Genomic DNA, 12605 nt, shown 5'->3' on the forward strand with positions numbered 1-12605 from the left:
AGGAAGCTGGACTAGATGGGCTATGGCCTGATCCAGTGGGGCTCTTCTTATGTTCAGCTGACAAGGGAGGGCACCAGGATGCAGGTCCTTTGCTGTCTTGTGTGCTCCCTTGGGCCTTTGGTGGGCCCGCTGTGAGATCCAGGAAGCTGGACTAGATGGGCCTATGGCCTGATCCAGCAGGGCTCTTCTTATGTTCTTAAGGCGAATGGCAGACTGAGCAGCAAACAGCTCAGGCATTCAGACTGCCAAACCAGGCACTGCTCAGCCTCTTTTTCTCCCAAATCTGCAGTTGGGGGCCGATCATGCCGGCCTACCTGCCCTGCCGGGGCTGTTGTAAGAACTGCCTCCAGAATTATGCTGAAGCGTCATACCACGGCGAGTGCGGAGCACGACTGGTGCTCTGTGCGTTGGGTGCTCTCATCGCAACTGGGTGTGCCTCAAAGTAAGTTGACCTCCTTCTCCTTCCTCTGTGTTTCCCCCGTCTTCAGCGCTCGCTACGGGCACTGGCACAAGAATAAGGCTCCTGGGGAGTACCGGAGTGGCCCCCGCCTCATCATTTTCATCCTGGGGGGTGTGGGCCTGAACGAGATGCGCTGTGCCTACGAGGTGACACAAGCCAGCGGGAAGTGGGAGGTGCTAATAGGTGAGTCCCTCGCGGCTGCTGTGGGCACAGTCTTGCTTTTGCCCCGCCTTGCTTTCACTGGTGCCGCCCCCACCTCTCTGACCTTGTGTCTCACCCAAGTCTGCTCCTAACCTGTGGGGAAAATCCAGTCTCCAGATGACTCTTCCAGAGCGTTCCCCATAAAACACCCTAACTCCGTGGTTCTCAAACTCTTAGCGTCGGGACCCACTTTTTAGAATGAGAATATGTCGGGGACCCGCCACAAGTGACATCATCAAGCAGGAAGGGTTTTAACAGTCCTAGGTTGCAATCCTTACCCAGGAGTAGGTCCCATTTACTGTTGTTAAAAGCATATACATAGTGGCCTGTTTAAAGTATTTCCCCAAATGCAGTCGCATACCATGATAGCATTGCGTCTAATCTATTAAAAATAAGATCTTTCAAAGAACGGGGACCAACCTGAAATTGGCTGAAGCTGGACTAGATGGGCCTGTGGCCTGATCCAGCGGGGCTGTTCTTATGTTCTTAACTACAATTCCCAGGAAGCCTTGCAGGTCTCTTGCTATCTTGTGTGCTCCCTGGGGCATTTGGTGGGCCGCTGTGAGATACAGGAAGCTGGACTAGATGGGCCTGTGGCCTGATCCAGTGGGGCTCTTCTTATGTTCAGCTGACAAGGGAGGGCACCAGGATTCTGCCCTAACTCTTCCTGCTGGCCAGTTCCCAGAAGCCCTTGTTGAGCATCCTTTTGTGAGATGGTCTACAGCAGTGCTTTTCAACCTTTTTCCTCTCTTGGCACTCCGAGAAGGCACTAAAATTATCAGCACACCATCCATTTTTGGACAATTGGCAAGGCCCACCGCACTGTTGGCAGAGGGGTCATGTCCCCCAGTGGTCCCTTCCCCAAACTCCTGTGCCATGCAGTGCCCGGCACAAAGTGCTTGGAAATTGCTGGTCTCCAGAGTGGCCGCAAAGTCCCTCTGAAGTCCTAAATGGCTTCAACCCCAAATCCACACCACCTCACGCTTAGGGAATTTGTGGCCACCCTGTAGTCCTCGTGTGTTCTTCATACTCTTCCTCATATTGTTCTTGCCCAGTGAGTGAAGTGGTGGTTGCCTTTTTCTTTTTTTCTTTTTTTGTGTGACAGCTGCTTTTAGAATCCACCCCAAGCTCCTTTTGGCTGTTCCGGGGATGAGCAAATATAGGCCTGTCAGTTCTGAGGTTATACCTACTTAAATTCTGCTAAAACATTTTAAGGAAGTGCCCGAGGCAGCAGGCAGTTAAAATAATCAGAGTCAAACCTGGCAACAAAATTGGGAAATCCCATCTTGGTGCATTGGGAGAATGAGAAGACGAGGCCATATTGGCCAGCGCAGTTCCGTGTCTAAGCCAAAGCACACAGACTAAGCTGCCATGCGTTGGGCAACTGGACTGCACCACTGCAGGGAGATTTACACGTGCGAATGCAACCTTAATCTTAGCAGGAAGACTTCCTGTGCATACAGCACTAGTATACTTGTGGGAGAAGGGCTTTAACTGAGCTCTCTCCTCCGGAATATATGTTTGTCGCCTGCTGTATGAAGTGGTACAGTCCAGACACGTTTCCCACCTCAGTGAGAACGAGGCACATCTTTCTTGTTTGGACTGCAACAAGAGGAGGTGGGCGCAACTTTGTGCCGAGTCCCGGTTCTGACTCACTCACGCAACTCCCCTTAATGCCTCAGTGGCCACCCTAGTACCTAACTAGCCCCCCATCTGCTCACTGGATTTTCTCCTGCTCTGAAATGACACCCCCTTTTAACTTCCTTTTCCATGTTGCGCCTCGTGTGTCCTGTCTGTCATTTCATACCACTATTCCGTGTGTGTCTTGAGAGTTGATTTGTGTGTCTCAGGTATGTTTTAAAACGTCGCTGCAAATGTTTTAACGATGTACTTCTTTGCTGTCTGACTGCGATAATTGCACATGGTGGTTTTCTCATTCATCATTGCCCCGTTTTCATGTTGGTTCACCTCTGGGTCTCCTCTTTGACTTACCTGCAGGCTGCCAGTGAGGGTGCCGTGACAAGCCCCTGGGTCTTAGAAGACTGTTCTCCAGCAGATCTCTGGGTGGAGCTCTCATCTCCCTGGGGGGAGGAGGGGGGTTGCTGCAAAAAGCTGGATAGACTCAATTTTCATACCTCTGAGTACAATCAAGTGGTGAAGCTCTTCTTGAGCCTGTACCACTTGGGGCTGCAGCAGTGCTGAATGCCTTCAAATGGAGGGGAAAAATCTCCCCACGCCAAGGAAAATAGAATGCCAGGCTAGAGCAGGGGTGCCCAAACCCCGGCCCTGGGGCCACTTGCGGCCCTTGAGGACTCTCAATGCGGCCCTCGGGGAGCCCCCAGTCTCCAATGAGCCTCTGGCCCTCCGGAGATTTGTTGGAGCCCCCACTGGCCCGACGCAGCTGCTCTTAGCGTGAGGGCAACTATTTGACCTCTCACATCAGCTGTGGGATGAGGGCTCCTGCCATTGCTTGCAGTTTCACGTCTGTGATGCAGTAGCGGCAGCAAAGGAAAGGCCAGCCTTGCTTTGTGCCAGGCCTTTTATAGGCCTTGAGCTATTGCAAGACCTTCATTCATTCATATAAGTTCATCTTTAATATATTCATTTATGTAAACTTATGTAAATTTATTCAAATTTGAAATGTAAATTAATTCTTGTTTTCCCCGGCCCCCGACACAGTGTCAGAGATAAGATGTGGCCCTCCTGCCAAAAACTTTGGACACCCCTGGGCTAGAGGTTTCCTCTGACATACTAGATTTCTGTATGTGGGGAGATCTTTTTAAAACATGGGCAGGCATTTAAATGTGGGGTTCCTTGCTTGTACTCCAGAGGGCTGCAGGAAAAAGCCATTGACTCTGTTTAATGCACTTATTGATTGGTTGGAGTCTGTCTCGGCTTCTCGGGCCACATCTTGAGAGAGGGGACTTCAGGGGCTTTCTATACGGTGTCCAGAGTGCCTCCTTACCTCTGTGCGCCACCCCCCGAACTCCCTTACAGCACAAGCTTATGCATGTCTATTCCAAAGTAAGCCCCACTGTGTTCAGTGGGCTTACTCCAAGGAGGGTGTGTATAGGATTGCACCCCGAGTCTTATTTTTGTCCGAGATTGAAGACTGGACTGTGTGTTGAGCACAGTGAGCAGACCTAACTTTGGAGGAAAAGTGTCAGGAGACTGATCCGCTTGGGCTGAGAAGTAACAAGGAGGGACAGGAGTGTTACAGCAGCCCAATGAGTGAAAGTACACATAAGTATAAATGTGTGTAGGACGGGATCTCCAAACTATGGCCTGTGTCCCCCAGCGTGGTGGTGGGGAAGCCTTCACATTCCAGCCTGCAGCGCCAGGTAACCGCAGAGCCTTGCCTGGGGGAGACCGCCCCAGAAGGCTATGAACCTGCAGGGATTCCCTTAAAGGTAGTCTTTGAGAGGTAGGCAGGTGAGGGAGGAAGAAGATGAAGGGATGGGAGGGACGGACAGAGCTTATATGGCCAAAAAATGATCCAACTGAGGGTAGATGACCTGACATGGTTAACTTTTTTTGTTAAGTGGAAAATAAAACAAAGTTCATTGGGTACCAAAATATCAGCAACCTGCTGGCGCATCTGCCCGGGAAGGGGGTGATATTTATGGGGTGGAAGAGCTGGTTTAAAGCTGGTGAGGTGGAAGAGCTGAGTGAAGTTGTATCCTACTTTGAATACATACAAGATTCAAGAATCGTTTATTTAAATTTTATTTATTTTATATAAAACTGATTTTTTTTTTTCTGGCCCCGATAAAACATGCGATGTGGTCCTCGTATGGAAAAGTCTGGAGACCCCTGCTCTTGGGTTTCCTGCTGCAAGCAGGGCACTGGACCGGATGACCTGGTGGGTCCCTTCCAACTCTGTGATTCTGTGACACCCATGTGCAAACAGGCACACTGAGTGTATTTGCAGAAGGGCGGAGCCAGCAGGAGGAGGCGGGGCCATAACTCGTTGGTTGTGTACAGAGAGGGATCTGGGGCAAGCGAGATCCCAGTAGAGCTGGGACAGGCTCCTGCCCCCTGTCCAGAGGCTTGTGCAGTGGTGTCAGTGCCGTGCCGTGGGCAGCCTGTGACACCCCAACAAGTGCCTCGCAATGCCCCAGGTAGTTGCGATGCACCAGCTGGGAGATGCTGCCCTCTGTCTTCCCTTGAGTGTCCAAGATCTTACTGCGTGGAAGGCAGCCTTCCCTGGGGTATTCGGTGGGCCTCTGTGAGATGCAGGAAGCTGGACTAGATGGGCCTCTGGCCTGATCCAGCGGGGCTGTTCTTATGTTCTAGCCTTTGTGCGTTCCACACTTCATGTTTTGGGCGGGAGCAACATGGAGAGCGCGAGAGTAGGGGACAGCAAGTAACTGTTGCCCAGGTAGCTAAGGGGTCAAGGAAGGGATTTGGATGCTGGAAAGGCTTGCATCAGAGCCCCACAGTGAAATCAAGCCATGGAGTCCCGAAGGTGAGCGTGTTTGCATTTCCCCGCATACCATGGTGTCCCCTTTCCACTGTCTTCATCCCGGCTACGCTCTGTCTGTGCGTCCATCTGGGTCTCACTGTGCTCATCCTCACCAACCTTTTGATGAGAGATGAACGATGAAAACCTTTGAAAACCTCTTTCTTGGCATGTTCCTTCTTCTTTTTGTAAGACTGACTTTCGTTTTCCGTCTGTGCCAGGAGTCAGCCCACCCTCTGTTCTCTCACAGGTTCAACTCACATTCTTACTCCCACCAAATTTCTCATGGATCTGAGGCACCCCGACTTCAGGGACTCCACTAGGGTATCTTTTGAGGAACAGGCTCCAACAATGGAATGAGAGCCAGAGAAAGCAAAAGTAAAGGCAGCTTATTCTAGAAAAGAAACTCTTTCCCCTTTGGAAGGGGCTTCTTTCATTTTTCCGTCACCCTCTTCTTTTCTCTCTTTCTCTTTGACTTTTTTGCTTGTTCTCTCTCCTCTCTCTCTCCTTCTCTCTCTCTCATATATATTTATATATATATTTCTGTGTTTGGTTCTTGGGTGAGAGAAATGCTTGCGGTTTATTTTTCAACTCCCAGTTTTGAAAATGTGTCCCAACGCCGCTTCCATCAAATCCCATACCATGAATTTCTCTTAGCCAGAAGGGTGTTGAATCTTCCTACTGACAATTTGCCTTCCCCCCCCCCCCCCCAAGGAAAAGGGCAGCTGTGGGTTTTTTGTGCTTTGAAAATCTGTTAGGGATTCAGGAGAAATAGGCGTTTGACCTGCCCAACTGGTGGTTTTTGTGTGTGGTTGCATAGGATGGTAAGTTCCTTGGGGCAGGGACCTGTCCCTGTATTTTGTAGAGTGTTGAGCACATCAGGTTGTCTGTGATCTTTGTGGTTGCTACGGATTTAAGCAGGTGCAAGACCAATTAAAGTGGCAGTGCTTTCCCTTCAAAAAGTCCTAGAGAACTGTAGGTTTGTATGGGTACTGATATGTGGGGGCGGGGTGGGTATTTATTTAGCTTATGTGCTACTTTAGTGTCTGGAATGGCCTCCCAGGACTGACCCTTAATGGGCTGACTTGTTCTAACTCTGCTCAGCTTCCAGGGCAGTGAGTCCAGATGCAGGGGAGGGCACCAGGACACAGGTTGAGGAAAATTTGTCCAAATTACAGGTTACAAGTCACGGTAGGTCTGTGCAAGCTCTTGGTTTTAGAGGCAGGCTGCCTCTGATAGCCAGATGCAGGGGAGGGCACTAGGATGCAGGTTGCATCTGTTGTCTTGTGTGCTCCCTGAAGCATTTGGTGGGCCACTGTGAGATGCAGGAAGCTGGACTGGATGGGCCTCTGGCCTGATCCAGCGGGGCTCTTCTTATGTCTAGATTTTGTTAACCCTGAGTGAGTTGCACAGGAGTTAAGAAAATCTTAGCCCCCCCCCCCCGGAGCAGTTCCTGTTTGGGGAGGGAGCCATATTTACTGCTCTTTTCCCTCTAGCACAACACCAGAACCAGGAGCATCAGGACAGACAAAAGGAAGAATGTCTTTGCCTCACATAATTAATCTGTAGAGCTCCTTGCCACAGGATGCAGTTTTGGCATCTGGCCTGGATGTCTTCAAAGGGGGAGTGGACAGATTGGAGGAAAATTCCCTTTCTGTAGGCTGCCTCTGAAACACAGGCGTTGCGTATCTGTGAATGGCAACTGGGTTCAGGGATCTTTTGCACTCCTGTCTGGTGGGCCATTGTGAGATGCAAGAAGCTTTTGATCCCCTCTTCAAGGCATAGCCACATCTTATGGCCTGGAGTTCCACACGTTAATTATGAACTGGATAAAGAAGTGTCAGGTGTGTGTTTCGCATGCTCAAGGTGCTCAACAAATGTTAAACTTGATTATTGGATGACTGCTCATTAAAGACAGCAGTGAGCGCGCAGTGAGCACATTTCATGCCCTTGAAGTGTCCAAGGTGATTCTTAGTGTGGCACGATAGCCACAGTAGAATTCATCTGTGCCACTTGCGAGGTGCCTTCTCTTGCCCCTGCAATGGGGCCTCTCTGGTTCGACTTTGGCTGTTCCTCTCCCTCGACAGTGTGTCTCCTCTGATCAGCCCACATGCCTGTCTAGCAGCTGTTGTTCCTGTTACTGTGGCAGGGGGAGAGGGGTGGCACCCACTGCCTCTGTTCTCCGATATGTCCTAGGACAGGGGGGCAGCTGAATCTGTGGGTGATCTGCAGTCGGTTGGTGGCAGAGTCTGATTCCCCGTCTAACAAGAGCAATAAAACATTTTGGGGCATGTTTTTTTATCGCTCTAAGCCAGCCATTTTCAACCACTGTGCCATGGCACATTAGTGTGCCACGAGTGGTCCACAGGTGTGCCACAAGAATTTGGGGGAGGGTCATTTATTAGTAGAGCCAGTGGGGGATGTGAGCCTCCCGCTGGCAGCATGGTGTGCCTTGTCAGTTGTCAAAAACCTGATGGTGTGCCTTGAAATTTGAGTGCCTTGTCAGTGTGCTGTGAGATGAAAAAGGTTGGAAATCTGCTCTAAGCTGTGGAAATGAAGGAAGCTGGAGGGGGCACCAGCGGTGGGTTTATGTTTGTTTGTGGTGCTCAGAAAAGATTCCTTGGCAGAGCAGCGTCTCAGAAGCCCCTGGTGCTCCATTTGGAGTGGTCTATCGCGCCAAGATGCTGCTGTTCCGGAGCCATGGGCAACTGAGTGAACCTCCAGGTTCGAGGGGAAAGCAAAGCAGATTCCACTCCTAGCCAAAGCCTGCCGGCTATGTAGGGAGGTCCCAGGATAGAACCCATTCTGTGGTTGCGTGTTCCACTCAGGTGTGTGCCTAAGTCCCCCCCCGTGCATTTGTGGACATTTCCTGGGCACTGCAGCCTCTGAACGATGTGGGTTTTTGGACAGGAGTCTCCAAGCCTGGCTTCTGGCCATTTTCCTCCCTCTCTCCCATCCTTTCTGCGCCTCTCCTCCGCATCTCAAAACGACACACATTTTCAAGTCCAGGCAGCACTTTTTTCTTATTTAATTTGGCTCTTCCCTCCCACCCCAGATGGGAGAGGAAGGGGGCGGTCCTTCCTCCAAAGACCGCCCATGGCCACTGCATGGGTGGGGCCTCATGATCCGCATGGCCACTTCTGCCTCTCTTGCGCAACCCGTGCAGGTGTCTTTTACTCCAGCCAGCCAGCGCACCCCTTGCGCCATTCCTTCACTGCACTTGGTTCTCAAAGAGGCCTCCACATAACTTTTTTTTTGTTTCCTTTTGGTTTTCAGTTTTAGTTTTCTGCACTAGGCCTGCTCTAGTTCCATGAGGCTTACATTTTTGCAAGCATTTCTTCCAATGTTTTAATGCACAGTGTGACCCGCCAAAGGTAAGGCTTTGAACATCTGAGGTGGGCGAGCGCACCACTTCCGCCCGCAGCGATGTCTCTCGCCCGCGTGGAAGGGAGGACAGCTGGGAGTCGCCCGTCGGGGCGGCTTGCAAATGTTCCCATGCCACGGAAGGGGCCGCAGCAGGGTTTGCGTGTGGAGACCCAGACCTTAAATGTTGGAGAGTGCACACGGTTGGTGACCGGTCAGTGCGCCAGCAGCACTGTGCATTCACTTGGCTAAAAGGACGGGGCGGCTCCCTCCCACCTCGCTACGTACCTGAGGTCGCCGAAGTGCACCTCCTTAAAACCCAACCGTCTCCCGCCTGCGTCTGATGCTCTTTTTTACGAGAAGCCTAACTACTGTTTCTCCTCCTCCTCTTCCCCTCTTCCTCCCCGCCTTGCAGGTTCCACTCACATTCTCACCCCACAGAAATTGCTCGACTCGTTGAAGAAGTTGACCAAAACGGACGAAGAAACCAGCAGTTAGGAAGACAAACCCCTTTTTCCTTCAAGAAACTACTAATCAGCGGGATCATCGCCAACGTATCGCCCCTCTCCAGCTCCACTGCCATTCCAGGTTGATTTGTTGCCATGGATCCATCCGCACCCTTCTTTCTGTTGCAGTTTGGCCTCCCTCCTCCCCTCCCCACATCTCCTCTGCTTTTCATCCTGAAGCAAAGGTAAATCGGACTGGAAAAGGGGAAAAAATATGCATTGTGTCTAAGGGGGAAAGAGTATATTCTTGAAAATAGATATTATCTCCATATGTATCCGGTGAAATAAACCGCCAAGCCGACCCATTTCTGAAGAACACATCGATTGTCATCCTTGGTGATTATATGACGACAACGATGATGATTATTTTTCCAATAGTGTATTTTTTATTTATGCCTGGATGGACGAATGCTCGTGACTTATTTATGGCTCTGTGATCTTGTACCTCAAACACAAACTGTGAATGCAATTTTGTCCGTGTGGTGCCATTGCTTGCATCTTGGTTTTCTTTTCCCAAAAGGGACCGGAACTATCCCCCCCCCCCGATTCATGCCCCTCCCCTTCTCTTGCTGGGATTGTGGTCTCAGTTTTGTATTTTCTTCACATCCTCGATCATGTAGATGGTTGGCTTTGGGGGTGTGTGTGTTATTTTCTGGGGCTTCTTTAGTTTGGTATGCTCTCTTTCTCTCCAGTGCTCGAGTTATGGAGGAAAAGGTAGGGGACCCTTAATGGAAGCTAAGGGGGATAGCAGGAAAGGGCCACCTCTCCCTGTCCATAATTTGAGCATTGGATTTTTTTTCCTGTCCATTGATTCTCTGTGACTGCAGTTGGTTTTGAATAAGGCCAAAAACTTAACAAGTTAGGCTGCAATCCTAACCACACTTTCCTGAGAGTAAGCCCCATTGAACAAAATAGGACTTGCTTATGAGTCTACCTGGTTAGGATTGTGCCCTAATCATTCTCAGTTCAGTGCAAAAAAAAGGGGGGGGAGGGCTGAAGGGGGAAGAAAAGTTGCTGGTAAATTCTGATTGATTGGTCAAACTTTTATCTCACCCTTGATCCAAGGCAATCTGGGGTGGGTTTGTGGTCCCCTTCGCTTTGCAAGAACCCTGTGGGTCAGGGGTTAAGCCAAAAGGTGCTTGACCCAAGGTCACCTGGTCCAGTGCGGATTTGAACCCAGGTCAGTCCTAGACCTGCTACGGGCTCCCTGAGTTCTGGGGAGTGGCAAGTGTGGGATTTGAGACCCCAGAATGCTCCTTTTGCTGTCAGTTGTTTTAAGAACTGGCCGTTCATGGCCTGCAATTCTGCAAAGGGAGTGGAAGTTGGGGATTTTTGAACTGTTACTCTCTGGGTTGACATGAAGGTAGAAAAATACTGAATACTTCCAAGCCCTCCCACATGTGAGGAGGAGGCGGCAAGTGGATGCGTAACTCATCTGTTAAAAAAACTTGGGCTTTCGAGAGTTTGCTGTTAACAACAGCAGAGGTGGAAGCTGTACCGTGCAATCCTAGGCATGCCTACTTGGAAGTAAGTGTGTCCAGTGGGGCTTTCTCTCAGGCAAGGGTGTGTAGGATGGCAACCTCAAGCATGTGCTTAACTCTCCTGGTAGGAAATGGATAGTTCTGAGATGGAGAGCACTGTTTGTCGCAGCTCTTGCGGGCAGTGGGATTGAAAGACTTAAGAGGGGCTGAAGTCTGTTCTGCCAGTTGTGAAATGTAAAACTCATGGATTGGGGCCAGACATGCTTGTGAACCTCCCGTCTTCCCCCAGCCACTAATTAATGCCTTGTCTCTGATGAGTTTGGGCATCGTACCCCCCCCAATTTTCTAGTGCAGTTTTGACTTGGACTCCCAGCCCCTTTCTCATAATTTAGACCCCCTTTTGGCTGCCTCCCTCCACGCCCCCCCACCCGGCTTCCCCGTCGCAGCCTGTGCGTGCAATGAATTTTAAATAATTGTGTCTTGTGATGTCATTACAAGCTTGGCGTGAAGTGGTTTCCTTGAGTCCTTTTCTACGTTTGTGTTACACTTTTTTGCGGGTTTGTTTTGAAACTTGCCCTCCCCAAGATGGCTGCGTGGAGGCTTCCTGTGACTTTACTTTTCCCAAAGGTAATATTACTTTTCTCTCACTCTTTGGTTGTCTCCCCTCCCTTTCTGCATCCGTGAACATTTTCTTCTCTTCCTAAAAGCCCCATTGCAGAGAAGAATAAGAAAACCTTATTGCTTGTTCCTGTTCTTCTGGTCAGTGAGCTCCAACCCCTTGTCCATAATCTAATATTTATATCTGTATATTTCTAGGGCCAAGGCTGTGTACATTTGCACTGGTAATGTTTCGTTGTCGATTCTTCCCCCCTGTCTTTTCCTGCACCGCCCCCCCTTCAAAAATTTAGCAATGCAACTGCTTCAGGGGTGTGTCACTTTTGTTTAGATCTGGTTTTCTTTGTTTCTGTTATTTATATAAATGATACCTTTATTGAAAGGGGGGGAAATGAAAAGTTAAAAAAAAACTTGTCATGGAACTTGTTTTACCTTGAAACGTAAATGTTTGGAAATGTCGAAACACCAACATGTGTCATCTCTGTATAGCTGTTTAACCTGTACTTTTCAAGCACTTGGAGTCAATAAAGAATTGCTGTCCTGTCTGCAGCATTGCTGAGGCTTGATTTGAGGTGTTGGTTGGTGGGGGGGAGACCCCTAGAAGCTGCGGGTCCTTCAGAGTGCATTCCAGCCTTTGAAAAGTGGGTCTCTGGACACTGAGATACAGATGCACGGAGGACATGAGGTTCATTAACCCACATGTGCTTTTTAAGCATACATTCTAATAGCTTTCCATTTTACCATAGAGATATAAAGATAGAGAGATGTTGTCATCAAACTATTGTTTCATGTAGGTCTTTACTTTCCTTCCATTGGTATTAGAGTAGTTGGTTTCCTCAGGTGTAAAGGATCCAGGTGAGAAAGGTTGGGCCCATTAGTACAGAGAATAAAACCCTGTGGAGAAGGGAACTAGGTTGCCTCCTTGGCTGGATGGAATCTGGAGAAGGATTAGCTGGGGACTGTGAGTGAAACTATTTCTGACTGGGTTAGGTTTTTAATCTTTTCTTGGCAGCTTTTCTTGGCAAGTTCATAAAAGGGTTTTTCCCTGGGGGGAGGGGGGGTTTAGGAGCCTCCTTTGTTTTGTAGTGCTTTAGTTAACTACATATTGAATTTATATTAAAGTTTTTTTTAAATTAAAGTTTTTAATTTTAGTTTTTAATTAAAGTTAAAGTTTTAGTTAAAGTTTTTTTTTTAATTAATTGGATCCTAATAAACCCTGTGTTCCATGTTCCCTTTTGTTTGGATCTTATTGAGAGCCCTGAGATGATTACTCCCTTCCTTTAGAGGAACCAGCGTGAACCCTGACAGATGTAAAGTCTAGCTCTAAGATTCTACAGCCCTTCGAAGGGACCCTGCACTGACTTCAGCTCCCAAGGTCAGCCCTCTAAAGTATGGCCTTCAGTTTTTCCCCCTATTCTGTTGGGTAGACTTGCATGGATGTCATTTGCTACAGCAAGGTTTGGCTGTGCAGCTTCATGTTGGGGGGAGGGAGAAAAGGAAAGTCCTGCCTCACTCCC

The 12605-nt window shown here is 49.3% G+C and overlaps 1 protein-coding gene across 1 annotated transcript in view; it reads left to right on the forward strand.

The window, feature by feature from the left end:
* LOC136636070 (syntaxin-binding protein 1) overlaps positions 1-11626 on the forward strand; it is a 30467-nt gene extending 18841 nt beyond the window's left edge. The window contains exons 14-15 of the mRNA XM_066611091.1: positions 489-643; positions 8902-11626. Coding sequence (XP_066467188.1) covers positions 489-643; positions 8902-8984 — 238 coding nt within the window. The 3' untranslated portion in view covers positions 8985-11626. The remainder of the gene's footprint in view (positions 1-488; positions 644-8901) is intronic.
* Positions 11627-12605: the final 979 nt, after the last annotated feature.

Source organism: Tiliqua scincoides, unplaced genomic scaffold, assembly GCF_035046505.1.
Source record: "Tiliqua scincoides isolate rTilSci1 unplaced genomic scaffold, rTilSci1.hap2 HAP2_SCAFFOLD_79, whole genome shotgun sequence".
NCBI classification, from domain to species: domain Eukaryota; kingdom Metazoa; phylum Chordata; class Lepidosauria; order Squamata; family Scincidae; genus Tiliqua; species Tiliqua scincoides.